The sequence below is a fragment of the Calliopsis andreniformis genome, chromosome 6 (assembly GCF_051401765.1).
Source record: "Calliopsis andreniformis isolate RMS-2024a chromosome 6, iyCalAndr_principal, whole genome shotgun sequence".
In the NCBI taxonomy this organism is placed as follows: domain Eukaryota; kingdom Metazoa; phylum Arthropoda; class Insecta; order Hymenoptera; family Andrenidae; genus Calliopsis; species Calliopsis andreniformis.
The window spans coordinates 16,734,390-16,762,338 of NC_135067.1; the positions used below are offsets into that span (position 1 = coordinate 16,734,390).

General features: G+C 46.1%; 1 protein-coding gene across 1 annotated transcript in view; it reads right to left on the bottom strand.

Moving 5' to 3' along the window:
• LOC143180114 (cell adhesion molecule Dscam2) overlaps nucleotides 1-27,949 on the bottom strand; it is an 85,153-nt gene that overhangs the window by 10,434 nt on the left and 46,770 nt on the right. The window contains exons 5-10 of the mRNA XM_076379647.1: nucleotides 20,979-21,304; nucleotides 15,459-15,705; nucleotides 10,155-10,299; nucleotides 8,677-8,939; nucleotides 7,436-7,597; nucleotides 1,666-2,007 (exon numbers count right to left, since the gene is read on the bottom strand). Coding sequence (XP_076235762.1) covers nucleotides 1,666-2,007; nucleotides 7,436-7,597; nucleotides 8,677-8,939; nucleotides 10,155-10,299; nucleotides 15,459-15,705; nucleotides 20,979-21,304 — 1,485 coding nt within the window. The remainder of the gene's footprint in view (nucleotides 1-1,665; nucleotides 2,008-7,435; nucleotides 7,598-8,676; nucleotides 8,940-10,154; nucleotides 10,300-15,458; nucleotides 15,706-20,978; nucleotides 21,305-27,949) is intronic.

Sequence of the window (27,949 nt, forward strand, 5' to 3'; positions counted from 1 at the left end):
TCGTTGTCGGCGACTAAGTGGCTTCGGGGATACGGTTTGAGTGCAGTTGCCCGGGGAACAATAAAGGTGGTGTCGCGCGAAAGGAATCGGTGCCAAGTGTCCCGTAATCGACCGAACAAAATAAATAAGAAAACCTTGGGAAACGGTTTCTGAGGGGTGGGTAGTAAAAGAAAAAAGAACAGAGAACAGAAGGTGTCGGTGCATATATGCGTGTGCTGATTAAGTGAACGAGCGGAGAATTGGCGCTCCAAGTTGAACTTCGAGCAGCGGCTGCTGCTGGTACTCGTGTACGAATTCAAGATGAAGTGGTGCTACGCCGAAGCCGAAATTTTCGCAAAAGTGGCGGTTGGTGCCCTTTCATGCAGAACCCCCTTCCTTCGGGAAGCACCGCGATCATAGCTTCCGTGTCATCGAACTTCGAGGCCACGAGCCACGTGTCGAACTTTCGAGTTCGACCCTCTCGTTTCGAGATCCCCGCTGTTCCCTGTGCTTCACCCTTTCTTCGACGCCTCCTCGAGCACTGACGCGCGGAAGCTGGGATCGCGGTGCTCTGTTCGAATTCGAAGATCGGGAGAGGTGCGATTTTCATAGACGGTGCGCCTGTGAAATATACAACTAGACAAAGTATTGTGACCATATACGGTGAGAACGCTATCGTATTGTGCGGTGCTCAAGTGCGTTGGTGCGTCGCAGTTGCTGGCTGGGCGGCTGCTGCTGCTGCTGCTGCATTTTCTTACGAATCATTTTCGATAGAGAGTCTAGAGCTGCGTATTTAGTCCGTGTTATGAAATTTGTGTAAGTGGTTGATTCTGTATTATTTGAACGCGTGTGATATGCCTCCCTTTGTAAGGTGTATTTTAAATAGAAAATTGATTGAATGTATCTTTTGATATCTATGTATTTGTAATGTAACGATGGGAAATTGAGTTACAGCCGTTGTTACTGCTTTCAAATAAATATCTGACGAATGTCGGTAAATATAGAATTGTCAGAAAAGTACTGTGAGAACGGAAGAACTCGCAGCCCTAGTTGGACAATCTCATGCTACTTCGAATACGCGGCGATGGCTGCGGCTGCTGCTGCGGCTGCTCTTAGATGTGATTACACAGTGATAACAATAAGAATATAGAATATAAATACCTACAGGGTTGTCCACCATGTTCCTTTACCACTACTTACAAATTTAGAATATATTAATCCTTTAATCATACTAAAATAAAATACTACTCAATATGTAGGTACCATAATTTCTTACTGCTTTTCAATTACCTACCATTATTAGAATCTAAATCATTCAAATTCTTCGCTCTAATTCACCAAACATGAAAATTCTACATTGAATGTATTCACGAAGTGCAGTCACTTATTCCACTTAATACCTCAAGTTAAAGAACTTCAAAAACTGCAGATCTAAGCTTTAACCTCCCAGATAAGATATCTCAGAAACGAAGATCGTAAAGTAAGACCAGTTACCTTCACAAATAACATCTGCACGACTCCTCTCCAATGGACAACCCCGTGGATAAAGATACCGTGAAGATAGACAAAGGGTGCGTTGCGAGGTGCAATAGAACGAAAAGGAAAGTGACGTGAACGGCATTGTGTAATAGCGAAACGGGTGTCGAGCCCGGCAGCCCGGTTGTGCTGTCTTTCGGTCTACTTTACCACGAACAATCAATTCGGCCGTCCAGAGGACCTCGGCCACGGAATTGCGCGCCAGGCAAGTATAGTTGCCCGTGTGCGCGGCGCTGACGCGCTCGATAACTATGGTACTGGAATGGGCGTCAATGTTGGTTACGCGTAGCCCCGCGGGTGTCTGCGTGTGTCTGGGACCGGTTAGGCCGGAGTTGCCGAAGCCAGGTGGACCGGGCCCGGCGATCGGCTCGCCGTCCTTGGACCAGGCGATCGTGAACGGAGGATCGCCCTTCTCGACCATGCAAGTTACCTGAGCACGCACGCCCTCCGAGAGGTCCTTGTTAAAGCTAAAGGGAGCTATCGTGGGCGGAACTGCACAAAAAAAGAGAGACCAAGCGGTGAGCGAATGGTATCGATGTGTGGGTGTGTGTTACGCGTGTATCCATGGCCCGTGAGGGTGCTTCTTGGTCCCTGCGACTCGATTCGACGACGCCTGGCGCCGTGACTCCCTGTTGAGCATCCTTTGCCTCTGATGGGAACCTGATGCGCGTTTCGTTTGGCTCGAAGCATCTAGTTACGGTTGGGGATTCAGAATGATTGGGTTCTGATGTGAGGGTGTTAGAGGAAGATGGCTGAAAAACTTGCGGAGGTGGGGGTTGAAAGTAGATCCCTTGATTCAGTAGTACCTACTTAGCGAATGAATTTTTTTCAGACAACTTCTTTTAACATCCTGTACGTATAATATTGAGAATCGTTAATGTAGACGTGAGAGGAGCATCTTGAAGCAAGCTGAACTGGGTCAATAGTATCGTTCTGGTCCATAATTTCGAGAATGAGTCAAAGTCTGGCTTAACTTCTGCGTACTTCGGATAAAATCTGTGGCATTTCAAAATGTTTAAGCCTGGAATCTTCAAACTCAATTATCCATAACTCGAGTCGTGTAATAGAAATGTTAATTGCATGAAGATAACATATGAGAGGCACGTTTCCATGATTTGACTCATCCTCGTAGAAATACAACCCTCGTATTAATTCCACTACAATATGCAGATTACTCTGTACCTTTGAAACAACGGTTTCTCCGTGAACGTGAATATTACATCGTGCTACATGATCCACGACCTAATATATAAACTAAGCTGCGTGTTCATTAGCAAACGAACAGGAATGGCACGCGTTCAAACTATTATCGTATTAGCCGTAAACGACGGCATTTCCTCCGGTAATCTTATAGAATCCCTCGGGGATGCAAATGTCGCGCGTACGTGAAAACGGATTTCGTGAATCCTCCAATAATATCTTAACTATATGAACCGATGTTCCCTCCTTTGAGGGATTAAACCCTCCCCCCTTTGAATCATTAAGTTGATTGAGGCCTCAGATTCCATCGTTCGGTAGTGTCGCTCATATAGCGCTTCTAGTAATGGACGTACGGTGGGTTAACGTAATGCGATAACATCAACGCTGCTTATCAACTCAGCTGTGTGCGTGATTACGCGTACGCCATTATACGAATAGGATCGTATTAACATCGACGGAGTCACCGGGAGGGCTTCGACGCGGTTATCGCGTGAATGAATGGCGGTCCCATAATAGAATAAAGGACCTATTTATGTTAGTTAACGTTATTAAAAGACCTGATATCGTCGCTGCAGGCGTCACGATTGCATAGGTATCGCTGGCATCATCGATTTAATATGTATCTCGTAATAACGTCAACCAAGCTGGTCTCTATCCTCTCAGCGTTTACTGAATTTCCAGCTCACGTTTCCCTATGGAATCCAGCTAGCCGAAGGAAACCGTGGCCACAGGAACGAAATTCGTCGACTGACTTGAACATTTTTTTCGAGCAAAGCCGCGACTCTTCAACACGGTCTTGTCGCGCCGCGGAAACGGTACGTAATGTCACGGAACGACAATAATAACTCGCCTCGTTGGACCCGACCAACAGAGATACACGCCGAGGCAGGATATTTAGTGCCCCGGAGGTATTAGAACAGAACGTAGCGGTTGTTTGAGGATAATTGAGAAACCGTACGAGGGTGGCAGATAGTGCAACGCTGTATGAGTAATGCCCAAAGAGTTGCACATCGTTTGTCCGTGTGTGCACGCGCGTACGCTGCAGGTTGGATGCAGCGAGACAGTTCGACAAATGAACAAAGAAAAAAATGTTCAATATACGTTGCAAGGTAAATACGCTTGACGTTACAGGAAAAATGGAGAACGAATTCGGAATTTTTTGCTTGTCGACTGGTTTTCTCCTATTTTCAAAAGGAAAATGCTTGAGTAAAATATTACGATGTTACCGGAGATATTAGTCTATAAAAACTTTATATACTTTGGGCGAATTTCGAAGCACAACTAAAGTCGGAGACACCGTTCATTGACCACGCAACGTCCACACACAACACTCGTCAGTAGACCTGTGACTACTGAACTGCACGCATCCAATTAGTGAAGAGCACACAACACATACTATTCCAGGCCTTACATACATCCCTTCACCGTTATTCAGTTACTGTTCTATTCAACGCAGCTTCTATAGCAGCTACGATTAACTTCAACGCCAACCACAATTACTCTCACGATATTACTTGAAAATGGTCGCACAGAAACCTCAGCAGTCTGCTTCGAAGATTACGCGTAGAGTCTCAGTGAAATTTTGGAGGCAGACCCGCGAAGTGACAGAACCAATCTACATTCAGAGAAGCAGCCAGACTCTCGATATCCCAGAGGCAAGAATCGGACGATCATTTACTGTGATACTGGGTACGTGCGTAGGAGCTTGCACACGTATGCACACAGTGGCGAACTTTCCCCCCATGTGTAATCGAGGATGCTGTTTTGGTTCGCCGCTTGTCACGACACGACACGTTAAAATCGCCCTAAGGCTGTTCGTTTCGTACGTAGGTTCGTCGGTCGAGCAAGAGTTTCGTTCGTTCCGCTTGCACTGATTTGTTCGCCGAGGAAAGAGGGGGTGGTTTTTAATGCTGGCCGCTCCGTCGCGCGACAGAAACGAAAACGAGGGGAAACTGCACGGCTCTGACTGCTGCTGGATAAGAGAGAAAGAGAAAAAGAAGGGCGTACGTGTGTATACATACGTGTGTGTGTCTGTGGGATATGCAAACGAGCGTGGAAAGAGCGACGTGGGTAGGAAAAAAAGAGAAAGAGGCCTCGCCCGAGGACGAAGAGTGGCGAACGATTGATCTTGCGCTCTTTACAACGACCGGCAGTTTGAACTGTTCGAGAGGTCCTGTCGAGTGTCGCGCGACGATTAATATCGACGATCCTGAGCTCGTCTCTCCTTCGTTTTTCCTGTCCATTTCACGGCCATATCGCGCGCCGAGTCAACGGCGATTGTTCCCCGCGAATTTATCCGCAACGAGTAATGCGCTCGAGCGATAGGAGAATAAAGCAAAACGGGGCATGAAATCGCGTATCAGCCAGCTTCATAGCTGTTTTAAGAGAGGGCGGTGTTGGGGGTGCGAAAGAATGTTTCCTAACAGAGTTCTCGGTATGCTGGGAAATAAAACACAATCGTAGTTGAGATTGGTACTGAGCAATAAAAATACGAAGGAGGTGAAACGAATGGCTCACGGTGGTGAGCGAAAGATTTCAGCCCTGTGGGCCGACGAATGGAGGACATTTCAAAGTGGTGGCGTATGCTGGACTCGAACTTTCCGGTATGAAATGTGTGGCCGAATACGTTCATAATACGAGTTTAACGATCACGGTGGTGTCCCTCCAAGAGATTCATGCGCTTTTGAATAATCCCTCCGAACTTTCCGATGTGGCGAACATTTAATTAATGCGACGTACAAGAAACGGTGGAAGTCAAAGACGACGTCCCAGCTATTTCCTGAATGGCTCAATTACTAGGAGAAGGATCGATTTTGGAGTCAGGTTTTGCTACCGGCACACAATGGAGGAACTTTGTTATTCATCGTCGGCCAAGTTACATTCTAAAGTCCTTCTGTCGATGAATCGAAAAAAGGAGAAGGACCACCGTCATCGCCAGAGTCGATGGTAACAGGATCCGCGCTGTTAAGTCGAGAAATTTGTCATCGGGAATTTGAATGTTTTGCGAGGGGAGAACCGCGCCTGTCCCTGCGTACCGTGAACCAATAGCGATGCCGTGCGAGAGGTTTCGGCGGCATCGTTGCTGGCAACGCACGTATAGTTGCCATTATGCGCGGTGGATGCGCTCAGTATCCTCAATGTGAGGTCGTACTGGTCAATGTGATGCGTAATGGCCTCCTTGGGATCCAGCGGCCTGCCGTCCTTCAGCCAGGTGATCTTGAGTGGTGAATCGCCCTCGCTGACCACGCAGGTCACGTGTACCCGCGCGCCTTCCTGTATACGATCCGGAAAGCTAAACGGATCGATTTTAGGCGGTACTGAAAATTACAGGAATCACGACACATTTTATTTCATCACGACACCGCGTGTAAACCTCGTTTTGATTCTGTCGGTTTCATCGCCGAGAGTCTCGAGCACGAAGGACCAAAGAAACTTCTTTCTCGTAATGGATCGATACCAGTATTTCCTTCTTTTTTTTTTGTGAAAAAGAAGAAATATTCACGTAGACGTCGCGGTAACGATTGAAACGGAAACAAAAGCTACACGCATCGATCGTTAACGTTCGACGCGTCGCCGTCGGTTGGCTCGACGATGCCGAGGGAGTTTCGATTGCTCCGCTCCTTTCTTTTCGGCCCTCTCGAAGCGACAGCTCGACTCGAGCGATTCGATTCGAATAAAGTTTTCAATGCTCCGTGTCCCCTTAAACCGATTATTCCGTTTTTGTCGCTCAGTGAGACGCGCGCGTTATCCTCTCGACTCTCGAGTTGAATCACAGTATGTAAGTGGTAGTTATACATCTATACGCGTACAGGCGGTTTAACAGTCGCCTCGATTCGACCTTCTCTTTTTCTATGCTTTCTTTTCTGTAAGTTTGACGACACGTTTTATGTGCCCTACCTGTGGAAACGGCTCAGCCGTGATTGCTGCGTTAAAATCGTCGATCTGAAGCCGTTATTAATCCAAGGGAAATTTCACAATCTTATCGGTTCGTTATTCTAAACTGTATATGAACAAATCGATTACAGGCAAACAGTCTTGCTCCATTGGAATAACAGGGTGCGATCAAGAGGTCACGAGAGGTCGAAACAACAATCCAACAATTTCAGACTGGGATCAAATTATCTTCCTCCTCTAATTTTGAACGAGAAATACAATTCACAAAGATGCTCGCCACGGTAAAAACGAGCCGGGTAAAATTTCCTCCAGCATTACAAACAGTGCCTTCAATTTGCAAGCACAGGAAGAAAACCTTTCAATTTCTTGAGCTTGATAAAAGGAAAAAGGCATTCGTGAATCCATAGAAAAATTTTGTTTCGAGTTACCATGGAAGAAGGGAAACCGAGGAAAATGCGGAACAATTACGAAGTGTGTCATTCGAATAAGGGATTTTCGATGAAGGCATCTCACGTATTTTCCAGGATTTCAACCTGAACGCGGGAATCATGTAACGCCTCGAATGATTCCACGTCGTAAAGGCGACTCGACGTCGTTGCGTTTCAGCGGAGAAACTTCGCGGTGCGATTACAGGGATGGTGCTCGCCCAGCCGTGGCCTCCCTGCACTGTCGAAGCAAAGAAAATCCTGACAGAGCGGATCAGGTTTGACGACGAGATACCCGGCAGCGCGGAACACGCTGTTATTCCAATTTAAGCAGATAAAATCACTGGTAGAGAAACTGGCAAAAATGAAGGCTGGGGGAAATAGAACGGTGGAAACTTTACCTTTCACTTCGATGTGGACCGTCTGCGAATCTGAGCGGCCCTGCTTGTTCTTCGCTGTGCAGGTGTAGGTACCTCGATCCGTACTATTGTCAACGTGATGCAGCACCAGCGTGCCATTTGGAGTCACAATCTGACGTAGACTCGTCGGCAGTATTTTATTGTCTGCGATTCCAAAGAAATCTTCTTAAGTAGATGAATTTTCTGGGATTGGTATAAGGAGCAAGATTATCTTTGCGATTATACTTGAGAAGTTATTCTGAGCAAGTTAAACTGCTCATGAATAAGAATTATCAGCTCGTCGAATTCACAGAAGCTACAGAATAAATTATGTACCGGAGCATTTAAAAGCGTTTGATCACGAGCACCGAAACGGGAGTCCAGTCGTCAAACTTAAATCCATAGAGACCATTATAGGAGCTTTATTACTAACGTTAAATGTATTTAATGGTCCATAATAGTTACGCGAGACACAGCCGAACGATAAATTTTGTTCGTAGTGTGGTCGGTTGTTTCCACGAGCAGAGAATCATGGGATCCTCGACGAACCCGCGTGAAATCGTTGGTGTCACGGTGTCACGCGTAGTCGAGCTTTCAATCCGCTTCCGTGGTTGCTGGGTCGACTTTGAAAATGTAACAGGGTGAAGGCGGCCGAGAGGAGAGCGGAGGGTGAACAGAGTAGGAACAGTATTGCGCGCACGCCATGCTGCATCGCTCGCGAAAGGGCGAAAGTTGCCGGTACCGTTTGAAACTTTTCCAGGAGTTCGGTTCATCATTACCGGAAAAGAAACGCTCGAAGTTCACTACGTTCGGGGCTGCTCTCGAGTTTTCCTCGTTCGAGGAATAAAACCCGCGGGCCGCGCGTCCCCTTCTTCACGCCCTGCGCCGTTCCACCCCAGCCTCGTGGCAGTAGAAAAAAGTTCATTTAGGCTGCTCGAAAAACCGGCGGGCACTTTCAGTTTTTCTGAAATTTCATTCCACTCCTTTGCTGGGAAAATTCACGGGGAAAACTGGCCGCCAGCGGTAACTTATTTACGGCCTCTTTATGTCTCGCGAATATTTCAATCCTCGCTCTTAATCCTTACCTGGAAATGGAAAACCGAGTCGAACGGAATACGGAAATATCATCGAGAGATGGTGGAGTTCAGGGATGAGTTAGTCGAATAATATCCAGTTTGTGACGACTCTGAGGTGTTTGACGAATGGACTCGAGCGCATCGGCTTTAACGTCTTCAATCACTGACCTTTCTCCCATATGATGCTTTCGATCGGGAAACCAGCGACCGGACATTTGATGACGGCGGTTTGACCAGCCACTGCGGCATAGCTCCCCATCGGACGTACGTGGGGCAATCCGTATATGTTGAGACGAGCTGAATGGTGGACCTTGGACACTCTATTCGCGGCGGTGCATCGGTACTCCCCTCCGTCCTCTACGTGCACCACGCTTATGTTCACGTGCGATATTACGTCACCGTGCACTGTCACATACTGGCCTATCATAAACCTGTGAGATAGCACCAGAGGATTTTCGTTACGTAACGTTGTAAACACGCCGTTATTGTCGCCTTTTACTGGGTGGGACAAAGGCGAGGAGATTCCTCTCTAACTTCTTCCCGGTTTTCTGATGATAACATCAAAGGACGAAGTAGCATTCCAACCTGGGATTGCACATTTTTCATAAAGTGTGTTTTTGCTTGGATGGAGACTGTTCCTCTGTATGGTCGTTTTTGGGAATGTTGAAAAATGTGGCATCCGAAATTGGTGATGTCGGATAGCTTGATACTTCGCGATAGCTATAGCGATGCGTGTCATGTTCAAGATGAAGTTAATAGGATCTATCGAATAGGTGTTTCTACAATTGAACTTGCGTTGCCGACATTTGAAGGTATTCTATCAAGGATGAAACGATAATAGGTAGAAGCAGGATGGGAACGTGAAATTGAAGGGACAGGTATAATTGGGATTCTGGGTAGATGGAATTATTGCTGACATTAATTGTCTCTTGAGAGGGTCCTTAAGGAACAGCGTGCCAATAGAACAGGAAGCTATAGAAGCTGCACACTTTATGAAACCCAATTGCGAACCCTTGAAGCGTGTGCATAAATGCACCCCTAGGAGAATAGTTCGAGACATATCTTACAATCTGCTTTCGCAAACCTTTTCAGCTTGGTAATTAAATGTCAGAGAATCGAAACTTATCTTCAACTTTAATTCTTATTCTCTAAGTTCAGTTATTCTCTTATCACTGCTCCCTTTTATTCGGATTAAGCTGACAGTATCTTCGTAATGAGTCAGAAAGCAGTGTGAAAAAGAATTCATAAAAAGAGAAATCACTGCGAACGTATTATAAAGTAGCATCTATACGATCCAGTCAGATCCATCATTCTAAATCGAGCGGCTCTAAAAAGTTTAGACTGAGCTCGGTTGATTGGTAATTTTCCCCTCAATTGGTTCAGAGAATCGAAGCCCGCAGGGAGGATATCCGTTCTCACGGGAGGCTGCGTTATAACCGGGAAGCCGGTTTGATTTTCTGTCGATCGTAATACCCACGGTTTAATAACCGAAAATAATTGTGTACACACCATCCATCGATTTTTGAGCCTGGAAAACCTTTTCCTCTGCCCATAGACCCGAACGAACTTCACACGGACCGTGACGACGTTACTTTAATTCTTAACATTTCCTATCCGTCAGCGGCAAGTGGAAAGGGATGTCGTACCTGTCGTTTTGGGGAAGTGGAAATCCGTCCAGAGTCCACGAGAAGTGCGGCGTCGGGTTTCCTGTGGCGATGCACTTCAGGGAGATCGACGGACCTGGTTGGATGGTCTGTTCGATGAATTTGTACAGAAGCTGGGGCGCCGCATCTGAAACACGAAACATTATGGTTCAATATTTTTCAAATATTACACAAAATGTGGTTGAGGATAAATTTTAAAAAAGGCTCACGAAGTAGGTAAAAAAATTCAGACTTTTAAAAAAGTGTAATTAGTTTTACTAATTTGAACTAATTATTTCTAGCACCATGAATTCTTAACTTAAAGTTAGTTTTTTAAGAGATACTCTTTGTAATTTCTTCTTATTTTTTTCTAAATGTATTATTATACAAATTGTTGACGCGTTAAGATAAGTCAATCATTGAGTGTTCATATTGAAATAAACTGAAACCTATAAGTTGAAATTGAAGAAAAGAAACGTTTAACTACCGCTATACTTTTCCTCTCCGCCGTACTTTATAAACAGACGAGAGCTTAATTCAAGTGGCTTCGCAACCTGTCTCTTGAGCGAAACCAATACACCCTGGACTGGAAGCTAAATGACGTTTCTACTAACATTACACTGGACCGACGTGTTTCAATTTCAGCGGGAAAATCGATCGTGCTGGAATTTGCCCCGAATCCATCGAGATTTCGAAGTAATTCAATGATGCGCGGATACACAACGTAAATAGGTAAATGCTTGTAAATTGTTCAGGAGGTTTGCTATCGAGAATCCGCTGCATAATACTCACTATTCCATGGCCCTCCCGTTATTCTTCAGTTATCTCAAAAACTATGAAACGTCGACATATGCTCACGAACATTTCGCGCAAAGAAATCACCGTCTGTTCATAACTTTATGCGAAACACCAGTTTAATGGTTTGAAACTATCCAACACGAAATTTCGTGATACTACGACACGAGAGCCGGTTTCCCGATGGTCGTTCAAGTTTCGAATTTCAATGGGACAGCTACCGCAAATTCGCAGGGTGCGGCGCGTGATGAGTTTACCTGCGGGGGAATTACGAAATCCTGGCGCCGGTGCACCTGCAGTTCAGGTGCGCCGACGGGGTCACGCACACACAAGGAGCGCACGAATGTACCGTGGAAATGATCCTGGCTGGCCGCAAGGCGGGGTATTATGCACGCAACATTTACATGACAAGCCCTGCACGCGGGCAGAACTATCGATCTGCGGTTTGACGCCTGAACTCGAGTGCCGCCTAGTGAATTAACCCCAAATTATAGAGCCGACAATAACCGAGGCACGGAGCTGCGCGGCTGTTTGCCCATGGCGTAAATCAGGATGCCGTATTGCCGAATGCCACGCCCCATTTTGCGAATTTCGTATTATTCTACGCACACCGCCTGTACTACCCCTATTGTACTACCCCTCCGCCCTCTTGCTGCCTCCCGTATCGAAAACTTCGTTGGTTGACCGATATCGCGAGCGTTCGCGTAGATCGTGTTCCACTGTAGGTGGTACGGCATCGCGAGTCGAGCATCGACGTTCAATTTGCGAATCTGTTAGCCGAGCTTTCAGCTGTTCTAGCTCGACGCCAGATACGCTCGATGAAATATCGCGGGGCTTGCGAAGCATTCGCGCGGAAGGAGAGGAGGGTGGTCAGGCAGTGGCTGGTCTGAAAGAATGCGAGGTTTCTTTCGAGGAAGCGGTTTTCCTTTTTTTATGCCAGGGAACATACTTTTGCTCTTCGTTTACTCGAGGATTGTTGAAGGGCTTTTTATTTTCTATATTGCTGGTGTTCGAGGAATTCGTCTTGGAAGTTGAAGTATTCGTGATTCGCAAGCGGCTGCGTTTAATTTATCCTTATTGGTTTGCTGATCGTTATAAAATTGTATTTTTTAATGATTTAATACTACTGGCTGTGATATATTTTTTAGGCGATCTCGGTTGCTGCAGTGGTACAAATCAATCATATGATCGTCGCGTTAGGAGACATCGACTTGAATTTAAAGGGACAGAGGAATAACATTATACTTATGACTATCATACTTGAATTTAATTTTAGGAGGACTTGAAAGGCAGCTTGTGACTGATGCTGTGTACGTTTGAAGCAAACTGGGTTTATAAACCCGTTAGTATCAGAAATATTAAGGTAGTCTTTTATTTGACTTAATTAAAATGGATCCCTCTATTAATACGTGTACAAATTTTTTTATACAGTATTTTATATCAGAAATGATAGAAAGGATTCCATTTTTCAGATCCATATTAATGGTCGCGCGAAGGCTTCAGGTTTTGTCAATAGCGTTCCTCATTTTTAATTTACAAGCTTTCTAAAAACACGAAGTACCGACTCGTCGATATGAAACAGAGCGTGTCGCGCGTCACGGCGCGACTCGCGATTCAGTAATTCGACAGGAAGACATTATTTACCGTGCCGTGATTGCTGGCCTCGTAAACGCACTAAACCGGTATAAATAAAATGGAAGTTTGCCAGTATGGAGAACGAGTGGAAATTCCCTCGTCCTATGAAAATGACAATACGATATTACTGTAAAACCTCCGCTACGCTCCCATTAAATCTTCCTCGCTCATTCGAACGAACAGTGAGTGAATATTTATCCGCGCGCGCTTAATCATAGGTACAAAAAGCGCAAAGATTAATGCGAAACAAAATTATATTAATTTCTTGCTTGCCTCGCTCAGCGATTTTAACGAAATATTTTGCAATTTCGACGAACGTCTCATCGAATAATTTGGCTCGGATCCAAAACCATGAGTTTTCCTCTAATTTTTTTTCCTCTCCCACCGTATGCGTCTCCTATAAACGGTTCTGCTTCTCTGGTCGAATAAATTGGCGGAAAAAAAATACTGTATAAAAGCGCTGTACGTTACACATGCGTACAACTGTTTCCCCTTTCAAACTCCGGTTGCACTAGCTTCGAAAGTTTCCCGCTTTGATTTCTATCTTTTGTTACGTCCGAAGATTAGTTCGCTTCCAATTATTTTCAACTGGCACAAAGGCACGACCGTCACATGGATTTCGATTTTTGCAGAATCCTGTTCGATGGACGCGTGAATTATTTAATCGGAACAGATGGTCATTGATGACATGAAAACTTCCGAGAGTTTTCGTCAGGAAAAATTCACCATTATACCGCGTGACTTGTCGATAGTTAAACAACGAGAGTTATTATCCACGCGAAATTGAGCAACGCGTTCCCAGCAGCCACGCCGAACGATCGGCAAAAATACGAACGCGGTATTTTTTTCGACGGTTAAAAATTTCCCGTGACCCGACGCTTCTCGACTGAGAAATGAAGTCGAATGGAGAGATAAACGAACACCCATCCTTTGTCTCCCACCTCGCTGAAGAACATCGTTCAATATTTGCGAGAAGTACTAGCGTTCATCAAACAAAACGGAACGCCCGTCTTCGTGGAAATCGTTGGTCGTAATAATTACGATGGAGTGCAAGATTGAACACCTTCGGAACTGTTTGCAAATTTGAAATGGATTTGTCGAGGAGAGGACCTTCTAATTCCTATTTCGCAGTTCCAGTAACGCGCAGTAGAATCACTCACAAGTTGATAGCGAAATCCACTTCTGATGGATGTAGATATTTATCAAAATAATGTTTCTCAAAAATGCTACTGTTTTAAACATTTTTTCATCAAGTAATTTATCTTCAAGCTCTTCTTTTTTTAACACCGTTTCCACGTTTTGTGGCACTCATAAAAGACTAGTCGCTGGAATATGGATGTCGATTAGGATCCTGAAAAAGAGAGATGGTAAACGAAGAAGTTATTGCTGGAGGCATCCAATAGGCGTGAAATGTCTCTCGATGTTTTAGAGTGTATTCATGACACTAATTGTGAGCTTGACAGTGTCGTTTAGGGTAATGGATTATGTCACGTGGAAGCAGCAGCCGCTTTCACAATTTCAAAGACGACGACGGAATTTTCGTTCGAAACGGCTATTCGTCCCTGCCCAGCGTCTTCGCGTCCGTTCGCCAGTTTTTACGCGCGAATTTCAAGCGACACTAACACTTCCCCCACCCCCTTCCACCGGTCGTCGCGTTTCTTTCATTCTAGGAGCCAGCAGACCGGCTTCCCACCCTCGTGACTAAGACAAATGGTATGTATTTATTTCACAGCACGCCAGCCAGTGGATTTCTCCTTTCTCCATTATGCATCGCCCCTCGTTAAGCATTTTTTTTGTCTCGACGACGCTTCTCCCTTGGTCTCTCTCCTCTACCTCCTTCTTCTCCTCGCATTTCATTCCATTCACTTTTCTTCTTCGTCATCTCCTTCATTTTCTCCTTCATCTTCCCCCTCTTCACGTTAGTCTTGCTCTAGCGGTCTTATTTCCCTTTCCTCCGGCTGACGTTTTTTGTCGCGCCGACCCACTCGCTTTCTTGCTCCTCGAGCTCGTTTTCCACGCGAGAATAGGCAAGACCGCGAGGGCGAAAGATCGGCAGAACCGGCGGAGTAATGAAAGAATTCGGTTTCGTGTATTGAACCGGAGATTTCCCCGGGAAGGAATAAAATGTAAGAGGCAAAGGTTGAAATCCGCCAAGGGAGACCTAGACGGAGAGGGATGAGCGTGTTGTCGGACTCGGCATAAATTCTAGGTTAAACTCTGGAGGAAACTAAAGGGATCGAGAATTTTATATTTCACTGAACATTTCGCGAGACGATTTCAATGTCCTTTATCGTCCAAGAGAAAAGAAGATTTTCTTGGATCGTTGAATTAATCTCGGCTGTGTCGAGCGCGAGAACTTCGGTCTTAATTAAAAATATTTAACTCATCCTGGGCGGATAACGGGATAAGGGTTCATTGTAATACGTATTTTTATCGCGTTTAACAGACTTAGTTCCCAACGACCGATAAAAACTGCAGTCGGTCCCCCGAGTTTCGCAATAGCGCGCCACCCCTTCGTGCCCTTAGTTAACAGTGATCTCGCGGTAATAGCTTTAATTTAGCCTTATTATTTTCAGGCGGGGAAACTTTCGTGGAACTTCGCGAATCTCGTACAGGTTACGACAGCTTAGACGTACTAATCCGTCTCATTTTTAGTACGTTCCGCCGCTGTACGTAGGCCGCCCGAGAAGTTTGTCGCGTAACCTCCGCGAGCGGTCGGGAGACATGCATTTTCATTGACCTTAAATTTTTAACTTTCGAAAAAAGTTAATATCACAGCAGCGCGCCGTTAACAGCAACTCCCCGTCCATTTTTCTCGCCTCGTCCACGCATCGCTCATCTCGGCTTGATGAAAGTTTAAGTATTAAATACACTCACCCCCTAGGCGTAACTCTGCAGTCGCTTGGACCATCTCGTAGTCGTTCTTCGCGAAACACTGATACATCCCCTTGTCGTCCCTCGCGATGGACGATATATGCAACGTCGAGTCGTTCACCGTGATTTTCCTTCTGCCAGAGGTGTCTGCTCTTACAGGGAGTCCATCCTTCGTCCACGAGATGACTGGAGTTGGCAAGCCAGTAACGGAGCACTGGAATTCCGCGTCCTTCCCTAAATCGACGGTGACCTGCAACAGTTATCGATTCGCGAAGGTTAGCCAGCGCACGTTCTCTCATAAATGTCACTTTTAATCCTCCCCCTGCTATCCTCGGGGCTTGATATTGTTTCTCCTTTAGGGGAAAGTTAGCGAGTCGATCATTCCCGGAAAATCTGCTTTCACGTGAGCACGTTTTCTTGCAACGTAAACTTTGCTTCGATCGTATAACTGGTACAGGGCTTTGGACCGTGTAATCCCCTGGAATAGGCTTACGCTGTTATAGTTCTACTTTATAAATAATTTTTGACATTATACGAAATGGGAAAGGATCAGTTTAGGAGGCAAACACAATGCAACGAGTATTGCCAGTTGCATATACCCTACTCTATTAAATGGATTACACGATACCGTTGTCAGCATGTAAATGGAGCGTGCATTTTGTAATTATAATGACGTAAGCCTGGGATCAAGTTACACGACGGGCTGTAGCCTAGCGAGCATGCACAAAGGAAGCCAGATACCGTTGAAGCTGCGCTGTGCTTTCTGAGTTTAGCACAAGGAATCGCTATATTAATCTCATCTTCCAATTTCCCAGCTTGCCGTCAAGGAACTTTGGTAGATCAGTGATCTTATGAGACGTCCTTTGATCGCGCTGAATACCTACTGGTCCGAAGTTGTGATAAGGTTCGGGCTTTTGACGCTGTGAAAAAGTCATCGTGCATCGAGCACCGTGCTTGTCGCGCTGGAGTAGGCTCACTAGAATGCAATCGATGCGGAACGTCAGTAGAAAACGCTTAACATACTCAGACACAAGGGATGAATACCGAATGGAACGAGCATGGGACTACCGGTAAATCGAACGTTGAGTATTTCATCGTCCACCTTCGAGAGCTTAATTGCTTCCGAGTAGTGGGAGTATCTCTCTTTGATCAGATTCACGACCCGTCTGATTTATCATTAACATGAATCGGTGTGGGTAAACGAGAAACGGTAAACAAGTTAACAGCATTAACTGTGTGGAGAATGGACACTGATGAATTGCGCTAATAAATCGTACACTGTTTATCCTATGCGAATATAGGAAAATAGTGCGAGAAAAAGGGTGAGTTAAAATGGGGGAGAAGATCGACATCTCAAAGTAGATACTGTAAGCTGTAGAATAGGTGAATCCACAAATTTCTGAGTCTGTAAGTTTTTAAATTTTCAAATTTTCGAATTTTCAAATTTTCAAATTTCCGAATTTTCAAATTTTCAAATTTTCAAATTTTCAAATTTTCAAATTTTCAAATTTTTAAATTTTCGAATTTTCGAACTTTCAAATTTTTAGTTCTTTTTAATTTGTAGTTCAAATTTTTAGAATCACCTTCTCGCCCACAAATACTGTCAAGTGCAAATACAAAGATCGTACTTATAACCATCTACCTTTGCATGTAAGTGCATTACAAGCTGCAAATCGCACTGAAATATTTAAAGCGATCAGCTCAGTGACGCTGATAGCAGCAAGTAGAAAAGGCTCGTCCCAGTTAAACGCGTCTGACCGCATACCGCGACATATCGACAGGGGTTCAGGAATGCTTGTGAATAGAACGGCCTACTGGCATTTCCATATCCGTCTTGGACGGCTTAATTGATCGCCGATCGAGAATGTCACCCTTTGATCTCACCGGAATTCGCCTTATGTATTATTAAAGAGGCTCGTTCATGGAAGTGTAGTTACGTCAGTGGATGGCGAGGTGACTGCAATGATCCTCTGCTCTGATTGCTGGCGATATATCAATAGACACATGCGCAAAGATGTACACAGTACACATTGGCCAGGATTCTCCTTCGACGAGGCTGCCCTACGGCTATGAATTTCGAAAGCGTTTCGAGCGTCAAAGGATCGGAAGAGATATATCGGTTATATCCAACGTGTCGCGATCGGAGGAAAAGGACAGACACTCCCTTCTTATGTGGCTAGAAGGGTCGTAATAAACGAGCAAGTGACGAGGCGGACGGGAAACTCCGCGAGGGACGATTTACAGAAATCGAAATTATTCGCGACACTTCGCAGCCGATCGACGAAGGGATTGGCTGGGGGTTACGCCGGATCGAACACTCGCGGCCATTAAATATTGTTGAGAGGATTGCGCGATGCTCCCTCCCGGCTATCTTTATTCCCTCCCTAAGCCGAAAGGAAACTTTCTTTTAAACCCAAGGCCGTTTTAAATATCCTTTGATACGGTATTCAACGAGAAAGGAAGGAATGGGAAATAAGATGCGGAGGATGGCACCTTTAAAGACGACCAAAGAACGTCGCCGTGGAAAAAAGAAGCGGCCGAAGGTGTCGTCGAGTTGCACCCTCGGCACCTTTGCCAACCCTCCTTTGTCTTTATGACTATCTCTTTTCCTCTGTATATGTATAAGTGTATTACCGCCGCGTGCACCGATGCGTTTATACCAGCCGTATAACCGCAAGCTGGGAGCAAACGCGTTCGTCGCGGGATGAGTCCTTTCGATCCGCGCCGCAGGCGGATAAAGAGAATTATTGCAAGAATTTCGAGAAAAATAGGGGGCAAATAGCCATAAATTCTGCTGAACACGCGGAAGACTGTGCTTAGAGGGGCGTGGAATGTGGGGAAATTTTCTGAACCCGCCACGCTCTAGGGAACCTCGTGGAACGAGCATTCCAAAGGATGCGACAAATGAAATGCGAAGTTGCATGAATGAAATCATTCGTGCTGTTGAAAAATTGGATGAATCAGCCGCTAGTAGTAGCTAGTAATTGATTGTGTTACAGAGTAGCTGGAATTTTTCGCTCTCGATATCCTTCCTAATCCCCGCGAAATTCATCGTACCTTCATCTTCTTCAGACAGGAATAACAAAAAGGCAGAGAGCCAATAAATCAGACGCACCACCCCCTCCCTAGTACGGAACAATGAGGAATTAATCTTTCCTCTGAAACTGCTGATTTGAAACTTATTAGACTCCTCAACAAAGCGTGCCTTAGGAGTCGTGCGTAGCGAAAAGGCGCGCGGATGCTTTTAACAAAGCGGCAGCCAACCCGAGCGCGTTAATGGAAGGAAATTGCCGAGGCGAACGGCAGCCAATATATAAGGGAATCCGCAATAAGCGTTTCTTTGCTGATGACTGCAGAAGTTATGCGAAAGGCTTCCGGCGAATGAATGCTATTTCATCGACTTCGTCTCCGCCCTCCTTGCGTCTGCTACCACGGTATAGGACCATTTCTCGATCCCTATTCCCTTCTTTTATATATCCGACCGCCATCCTCGACAGACCGCATCGTACCGACCACTTTCTCGCGTTTTCCATCGGATTGCACCGCTTTACTGTCGCATTTTCCGTTTGGTCGCCGCATGAGCCGAAACTCATAACCCGCTGCATCGGCGGATACACCCACTTACTTTGAGCGTTCCTCGAATTCGAACGATCTCATGCTCGCAGCAGCCAATCAACGTATTGGATGGAGGGCGGTTTCCAGTAACGACGAGCCATGGCGCTGTAATAATGGACCGTCGATTCGAGCGCGACAAGTTTGAAAATTTCAACGATAATCGGATCAGTATGGTTTGGTGGGAGTGGATTAATGCGCCCCACCCCTCTGATATTTCATTTGGAACGTTATTAATTATTCGGCCCGACACAGCCAATCGATGACCGGCCACAGCAATCGCAGGGGTCAAGCGGAGCCACTGGGTCCGAGCTATTCCGCCGTTTCACCAGGGTACGGGAATTTTCGCCGGGTCACGCTGAAACCGAAGCGGTGTTTTCGAGCGAGCGCTGAGCTTGACGCGACCTAATAACTTCCGCTCCCTCCGATATGTTGCTCGTCAATCGCGGCACGATCGATCGTGGCAACGGTTGCTCGTCAATCGACGCTGTTTCCTCCGTTTCCGGTCCGCCGTTACTCGTGCGCAATGCTTCTTTATCGTCCCGAGGAGAAGCGCGGACACAATTACGAGGGCTTGTTTAAAGATCAAAGGAGCTGTGAAGAACTCGTCTGGAGGCTCTTGCTTACGAAGCAGGTTACTAATTAACGGGAGTTAATACTAATTAATAGGAGGCTTTCCATTCTCCAACTAGTCAGACTGCTCGTTATTTTCCTGCTGATATTTGCGAAGCAGAAGAGCATCTCGGCTGCGATGTTTTCGTGATTCATCCTCGGGTCTTGCGACGGAGGGAAGATGCTCGCGTACACTTCCGTGACGTCTTGTTTACCGAAACGCAATCCTCAATTATCCATGTCGACGAGAATTAGTTGACGACGTCTCCCAGTCGATGCGAATTTATTCGGGGAGCTCGCTGCAAGCTTGTGCGCGTTCATGGGACCGTGCTCGAGGTAAGGGGTGAACGACGATATCTCATCGACTTAACAAAGTCACGAGGCAACGAACCGTTACGCCGCGCGGGAGTACGCCGCTTCCGTCGTTAGTTTGCAGATCCGCTGGAAACGGAATCGGCGCTCATTCAGAAGTCGGATTCGCTTGCTGGGGACCTCGGCGCGGGGGTTGAAGCAGGGAGAAGAAGAAGTAACCGTGGAGGAAGGGAGCACTCGAGTTGTTTACAAAATAGAAGAAAAGAACGGGAACCTGTTGAGGTACATCGGCTGGATGAAGAGAAGATACTTATCATCGAGAACCTCGGCCCCTTTGCGTCGTCGTTGAAACGACTACGCTGTCGAATTTTATTTCCTCTCTGATACTTCGTAATTCCCCTTCCAGCGTCTTAATAACTGAAAGCTTGGCTCACGAAAGTCCGCCAGACGTAAAAGTGTCGCTCCGCAATAAACGACGTAATCGAGAATATAGGAAAGACGCCCGGAGATTTCTCGAAGGACGAGTAGGATTATTGAGGAGGATGTAGGGGAGCAAGGCGACCGAATCGCCCGATTCGTTTCTAAAATCCAATCGAAGGGGAACAGGATACTAACCTGTTGAGGCACGAAATGGATAGGAGGGTGAAGAGTTTTTCAAGGAGTTCTTGAAATTCCTTAGCACCACCTTCGCGATTACGAATGCAGGGGATGTACGTAAACATGAAAAGACTTTGGCACGTCGATTGGCACTAGTCAAAGTCGGGGGTTGTCCATGTCGCCCCTTTGAAGTTATCGTTTGACACGTGATGAATGGATTGGATAGGAGTCTCTTGAATCAGCCATGTATTAACGACACAATGGAGTAGCTGCTCAAAGCTATGTACATAGATTTCCAGGAAGACTCGAGGAAAAAGATATACTGTTATTACTAGGGATGAAGATAGTCCATGCGGCTATGAATATCAAACGACAATGACGGAAACTGACCTGTTGAGGTACCAGGTGAATAGAAAGGCTACTTATAATAGAGACTTCCAATTCGACTCTCTCGGAACCAGCCGTATTGTTGGCGTGACAGACGTATCGTCCAGCGTCCTCAGCTCTGGCGGATTCTAGCACCAGCACGCCCTCCCTCGCGTGAACCCGCTCGGAATTGAAGATCATCTTTGTGCCTGACACCAATTCGCGAAACCACAGGTACATCGGAGGCGGTATTCCTGGGGAAATGCAGGACAGCACGATGTTTTCCCCGGTCCTTATTGGTGCTGGAATCACTCGCTCGTTGAACCGTGGTGGAACTGGATTTCGATGCTCTGAAAAAAGAAACAAGTTCTTTTTGTTTCGCCTTTGCATAGGTGTTACGAGCATTGATCACTCTTTTAGTATTTTAATTTGCTTGATAGAAAATCAAAGGCATTTAACATCTGCGCTCAAAGAGAACGTCCTTTCATATAAAACTTGGGTATTCTGCAATAACTCTCTAACCACATTGAAGTAAGCATTTTCTGCAAAGCATAAAATTCTATCAAACAGGTGGTTTCACAAGTGAATTTTCATCGCAGACATCTGCACGAAACGAACGATGCCAGCCGATTTAATTTCAACTCGCCATGCAGGCGCGATCGATGAAAAAGTGGGCGGGCAATTGAGATACATTTACCATTTAGGTGAGCCAACATTTCGCTTTAGATCTCCGACCGATTCATTCTTGAGATTCTACCCGCGAACAATTACTTTTTCGCGATGAAATGAACAAATCACGAAAGTTCGCCATTGAAAGTTGGGAAACTAGTGCGTTATTCCAAGACCATCTCGACCAGGTTTTACATTCGCGGTTCGGTAGACGTGTTAAAGATAACTGGCTGCATTTCAGGGAGCTGTACCTCAAGTGGGGCATGAATCGTGACGACAAAAGAGACGTCACTAAAAATGGATTCTTTCTTTCATCAATTTCTATTCGCCCGGCTGCCACTTGATACCCCGAAATACATTTCGAATCTCCTGGACATTCTCGAGAAAGAAATCTCCGCGGACTTGTTGCCGCAGACAAAGATCCGCGAATCAATTTTTCATGCCCTCGAAAGGCCTGCTTTTGTTCCTATTACAGTATTATCCAGGTTAGCGTTCCCAGCAAATTTACATTCACTTCCTTCCTCGCTCTCTTCCTCATTTATCCCACAGTTTCATATTACTTTACTCGTTTTAATTACACGTTACGAACCAAGGATCTTTTTCGTTCGTTTCAACAATTGAAACAATTTCGACCGCGAAAAATGTAAATCTATGCAGAGTATTGCCCGGACGCGACAAACATAATTTCATGTTTCATAAACATTGCATCGTTCGACGTTCCATCGGAACATTGACAGGTAATCGCACGTGAAAATAACATCTCTTTTTTCCCCTGTTGACTCGTGTCAGGGTTGCTCCATCGCGCGACAGGAATGATTGGTGTATCGGAGCCCTATCAAAATGTACGTCGATTATTAATGGAAACATGTATATTTAATAACTTGGGGGCGCGCGGCTTCACGGTCTACTTTACCGTACGCGATCTCAGGAGATCCATCAGCGTGCCTCTGAATAGATTTCGACGAAACGGCCGTCCAATTTACTAGAATCCCAGGCCTTAATAGCGGGCCAGAACGATGGTCATTTTATTTTTGTTTTAGTAACGCTTAAACGCCGGATGCTGTTTGTCGAATAGTTGGACCTCGCGACGCCAGAGCTTTTTACGGTTGCACTATTTTATAATGGCACGCTCGCTTTGTCTGGTCGGCGTTATTATTGTAATTTAAGCTGATGGCGTATTGATCGTCGCTTGCCTCCATCTCTATCTTTCTCTTTCTCTTTCGCCCTTTGGCTCTCTCGCTGCCTCTCAAACCGTTCCTCTCCCTTGCTCTACCCAGCCACTGGGCTCTTTCTCTCGCTCTCGCCACTGTGCAATTCCAGTTGCCATATTCCAGTTACGCCCCGCCACCACACCCTTGTTCATACTCCCGTTGGCTGCACCGGCTCGTGCATATGCACGCTCAAAACTTTTTACGCCATTTACATCCGACTTACGCCTCAACGTCAGCGTAGTTCTCGTTGACGTCCGCCACTGGGAAAAAAACGCCAACTTCGCCTCGTTCGATCGATACTCGAATCGAAAGAGACCACTCGCCAGCGATTGCTCCGACGACGAATTGTTCATTAGCGCGTCGATGATTCTATCGTCGAGCTTCGACGCTTTTTTGTTCCTGCTCGACGTTCCACGGTATTGGATCGCTAATGTTTGCAGCCTGATCTGGGGAACTGTGGAATTGCGAGCGACGCGCATTTTATGTACCGATGTTCGAAGAGCTTGTATAAAACTTGCCTCGGGTTATTTCACGTGGCGTAGCTTTAAATATTCTCCCATCGAGTATTACTGAACGCGATGGGATTGATTTGGTCTTGTTCCTGTAATTAGTAGGTCTGCAGAGACAATCGTTTCATTCTCTTTCGCTCATCCTCTTCTTCCCCCTCTCGTCTCGCTATCGACAAAACGGGGGATGTATAAAATGCGCGACGCGTGTGTAACAAAACAAGCGTCGTTTGTTCGCGAGCAGAATAATATTTGCGTATACAAATTTTCCAAGAAAAATCGTCGGTGTCCACAAGCCTCGGCAATGCTGACTAATCTAAAAATTCAAAAAGCGTTTCTCATCGACGTGCTCTTACCACGGAGGCAGGAGCGGCGGAGCAGCGTTCGCGGCAGTTAAAAAGTTAAACAGGGGGAGAGAAGTTTAATTAATAGCGGCAGCGACAAGTGATTCCCAAGTACATAAACTCGACTTGCATCGAGGAAGAGTACTATGGACCGAGCGGACAGACAGTGCGTTCAAACGAACATCTTGATATCCTTTGAACCATTAGTCATTGACTACGTAATCCAGCGGCCCTGTCGTTCCCCGCCACTCGATTCGCCAGCACGTAGGGCAGGAGCAGAGACATGACTGGAGAGGAAAAAACACGGGGTGAAGCGAACGGAACGATGTCCAATTAAACCTTTCGAGCTGTCGACTCCAATTAAGACTCTATTAAATATACACCGAGCGCGTGTATCGCGGGCAGAGCGAATCTCAAACGGCCCCGGTCTTTCTCGCGTACTTACCTGGAACAAGCAACTTAACCGCGATAAAGTTACCACTAATTAGCTGTATAATGTGTCTCTCGCGTTGCCTGTTCACGCCCGCCTTTTGCTGTCGCTGGAATTCTTTCGTCTCAGCCAGCCTCGCAGCGGCTCCTCAAACGGATGTAACACGCGTTTCCTTTGCCCTCGGTGACCCACAGGCGAGAACGCGAGCGAGCCGAGCGAGGCGAGCAACAGAAAGGGAGAGGCAAGCTCAAGTGGATTTCCCGCCCTTGACTGTTGCTCTCGAAAGCGGTGGCAAAAGTTACCGGAAATAAAGATGGGGGAAAGTGCACGCGTTCCTTCGCGAGGCGAAACGAACCGTGTCACGAGTCACGGGTAAGGACGAAGCCTCGAGACGGCGACGAGGGGAGGGAGGATTGTACGCGAGAGAATTAATAGATCGTTCGAGCTTCGTTAATTACGCGTCGACGCAGGTTTCTGCATTAATTGTAACTGCTAATATTGTCGGCAACCGTATTACGTCGTTGACTAATTACGCCATCGAAACGGCGGCCCCTCGAACCGATGGAGCGCATACGTAATTTAACGCGAGCCCCGGCTGATTGCTTCAGAATTCAGGTCACAACGCGCGATATCCAGCCCGTCGCAATTTGCGCGCAAGACGTATACACGTGTTTCCGCGCGTATCGCCCGCTATTCCGGATAATTATATCTCTGATTTATATGAACGGGCCGAGCGGAACGACGACCCTCGAAACCTAACGCGTTTTACCGCCATCGAAGCGCGCCGATACGGCGAGTGCCCGGGGAAACGCTCCAGCAGAGCTGTAACTCAACGGACGATATTAGATTAGAAGGATCTAGCTCGGGAATGAAGATTTACAGCGACGTGGACGTTTCTAGGAACGCGTTGCGACGCCACGCACCTTGGGGACCCTGCGAAGGTAGTTTCGGTGAACCACGTTTCAGCAGGAGTGTAATTCTTCTTGTGCGCGTTGATTCGTGAAACATGAGGTATTCAATCTTTATTCTTCATGATAGTAATCCCATTGGATTAAAATATGAGGGTGTTGAGAGAATTCTTGGGAAGCTTTTACTGCGGAACACGTGTTTCCGAGGTGTATGCAGAAAAGTGAGAAAAAGTGGACTCGGAATATTCAAGTGTAATAAATTTTTTCTAGAAAATTATACGAGTACGCTTCGGATATAATAGAATGTTTGTATAATTCGACTGGTTTGATAGAATGAATGCTCTGACCCTCCTTCGTGGAACTCTCTTTAGGTCAGGTGCCTTTTAATCTCCGAGTTATAATCCCACGGTTTTATACTTGAGCTTCCATTTCCCTCGAATATCGGTTGCCAAAAGTGACCGCGAATCATCAAGAGTTAAGGGAACAACTGAATATTGTTACCATTTGCTTTCATAAGGGTAAAGAATTTCAAAAATATTAGTCCAGAAGAAGGTACAGTAAAAATCAATTTGATATTTGGCGATGGTGTGATTAGCAATGAATAAGGAGAATAAGTAGATTGAACCGTGGTCGGTCAGACAATAAATAAGAATACTCGTCTAGGTCTTGTACGTAGTTCTTCATTAGTGTACTTCGGGAGCACGGACATTTTATACTACTTGGACGAAAAATGTAACCGAATCGTCTTCGAAGCGCGAGCCACTTTATCACGCAGAGCTTTCGTCGAAAGGATCCTTTACAGCCCTTTTTGCGTTAAGAATTCTCTCACTAATGCGCCCGTTACGGTGATTTACGTGTTTGGAAAGTGTCACAGTCTCAGTGGGAGGCAAGCAAAAATTGTTCCTTCTTCCTTCGGTTCTCCTCGCCGAACGTTTTTTGCGAAATTCAACTACAGGCAGAATGCGCCCTGGCGTACTTAATGCTCCGCGTGGTTTGCCCCGTTTGTTCTTCGCGATTCAAAGCTATTTACGTACTTCTTCCTCCCCTATGTACCGTGCATTTACGTATTCGTCGGTGTACAAACAGCAAATTTTTGCAGCAAAAACGTGGATACAGAGTGGGTGACAAATTGTTATGAACACTTCGAAGTTACCACGTATTTTAACTTTGAGCAAAAACACTTCACATATACATAAGAGACAGCAGGTGTAAATCGACGATGGGATATAGCGATTACAGTAAAATTGCAGGACATCAGTTCTTCACAGTTTTAACAATTGGCGCCGCGGTGGCCAGCTCAGGACCCAGGACTAAGCTAACACTTTTTTCGATTCCAGTTAATTTGGAGTCCCAGAGATGACAAAAGTTGCAAGACCAATTATTGGAAGTATGAAGGACAGGTAACCTGATGTTTAAGTGACCGATATAACCGGGTGAGATGGGGATTAGGGCCAATAATAGTTTTATAACAGGGTCTAGTAATGATAAAACTGACCGAAGATTCGTGGATGTGTGGAATGTAAAAAGACCCACTGAAGTGTAGTACGAAATTATGAAGTGTTCATAATAATTTGATCACCCATTGTGAACCAAAAAACCGTCTGCGAGAACACAGGGATTAAAGGTGAGAGTATGGTATCATGCCGCTAGGATCTCCCATTGTTAAATTAATGAGCTGGTTCGACGACCCCAGGATTAGCGTGTCATATTCCAAGCGTAGAGACATGAAACCCAAGAAGATTAATGCTCGAGGTATAAACCGGCGTGCAAAACTCAGACCTCAACGAGAGAAACAACCCAAGAGTCGGACGTATCGTTGAGTTCGACTACTGTGAGCGTCGAGAAAGCAAATGACCACCCTCGGTTGTCCTTGTCGCGGAACTTTTCTCATCTCTTTTTTCTCGACTTATTCGATCCGAGGCAAGTTCAGAGATGCACGCTTCGATTTCGAACCTCCCCTGGACTTAATCAAGACCCCTCGAGAACTCAAAATCGCTTTACCATCGCGTATCTCGTTCCAAAACTTCTAACTCATCCTCCCTAAGTGTTCTCGACGAACATGGTTTCCTGCGATCATCCAACTGCTATAACACTTGGCTGAGTGCGACGATCGAAGGGGGAAACAGCGGGGAACGGGACCTCGAGCGTGCAATTCGACTCGTCTGAGAGCGGATTTGGAACAACACGAACCGCCGGCGCTATTCGTCTAGTTCCTTACAAATCATCGTATTCGGCGGTTCCTCGTTTCCGTGGCACGCGCGAGTGTGCGCGAGAGTGCACACAGCCGAGTACCGCGTACTTACGTGGCCGTGGTATATAGGGTGCAGAAAAGAGAGATACAAGTAGGTTGGGCTCGATAAGATTGCAGGGTAGCGAGCGAAGGGATTGGAGCCGTGATGGCTGCATTGTTTCTTGCCGACGTTGCTCCGCAGACTGGCTGCATCCTGGCACTGTGGATTGTACTTTGCGTTTTCGTCGAGTCTCCAATAGGGCGATATCCCACCAACCCCTTTCTTCGCCGCGCGTCTTCGCCTTCCTTCTTGGCCTCTCTGTCCGCCTCCTCCTTCTCTTTTATCTCCCCGACCCCCCTTTCACTCAGCCGTCTTCGTCATTGACCGACAAAAAAGCCACGGGGGTATCATAAAAGCGCGCCATGAAGAAACTGCTCGCCTTATTCTACGGATTTACGAAAGTTCAACATTTCTCAGCGCTTGCCGGCCGAGAGTCTTTAAAGTACTTAGAAGTAATACCGTGAACGTGCGCGGATAGTATCCCGTGGATCTTCGCTTTGTTCTTCCGCCACTGGCCCTCCTCTCACGCCGTCCGTTTCTCGAATAAACGTAATAAATCTGCATTTACAATTTCCAACAGCGCGCGTTTATCATTGTGACAACGCTTTCCGGACGTCTCCTCCGGTGTCCTGGCGC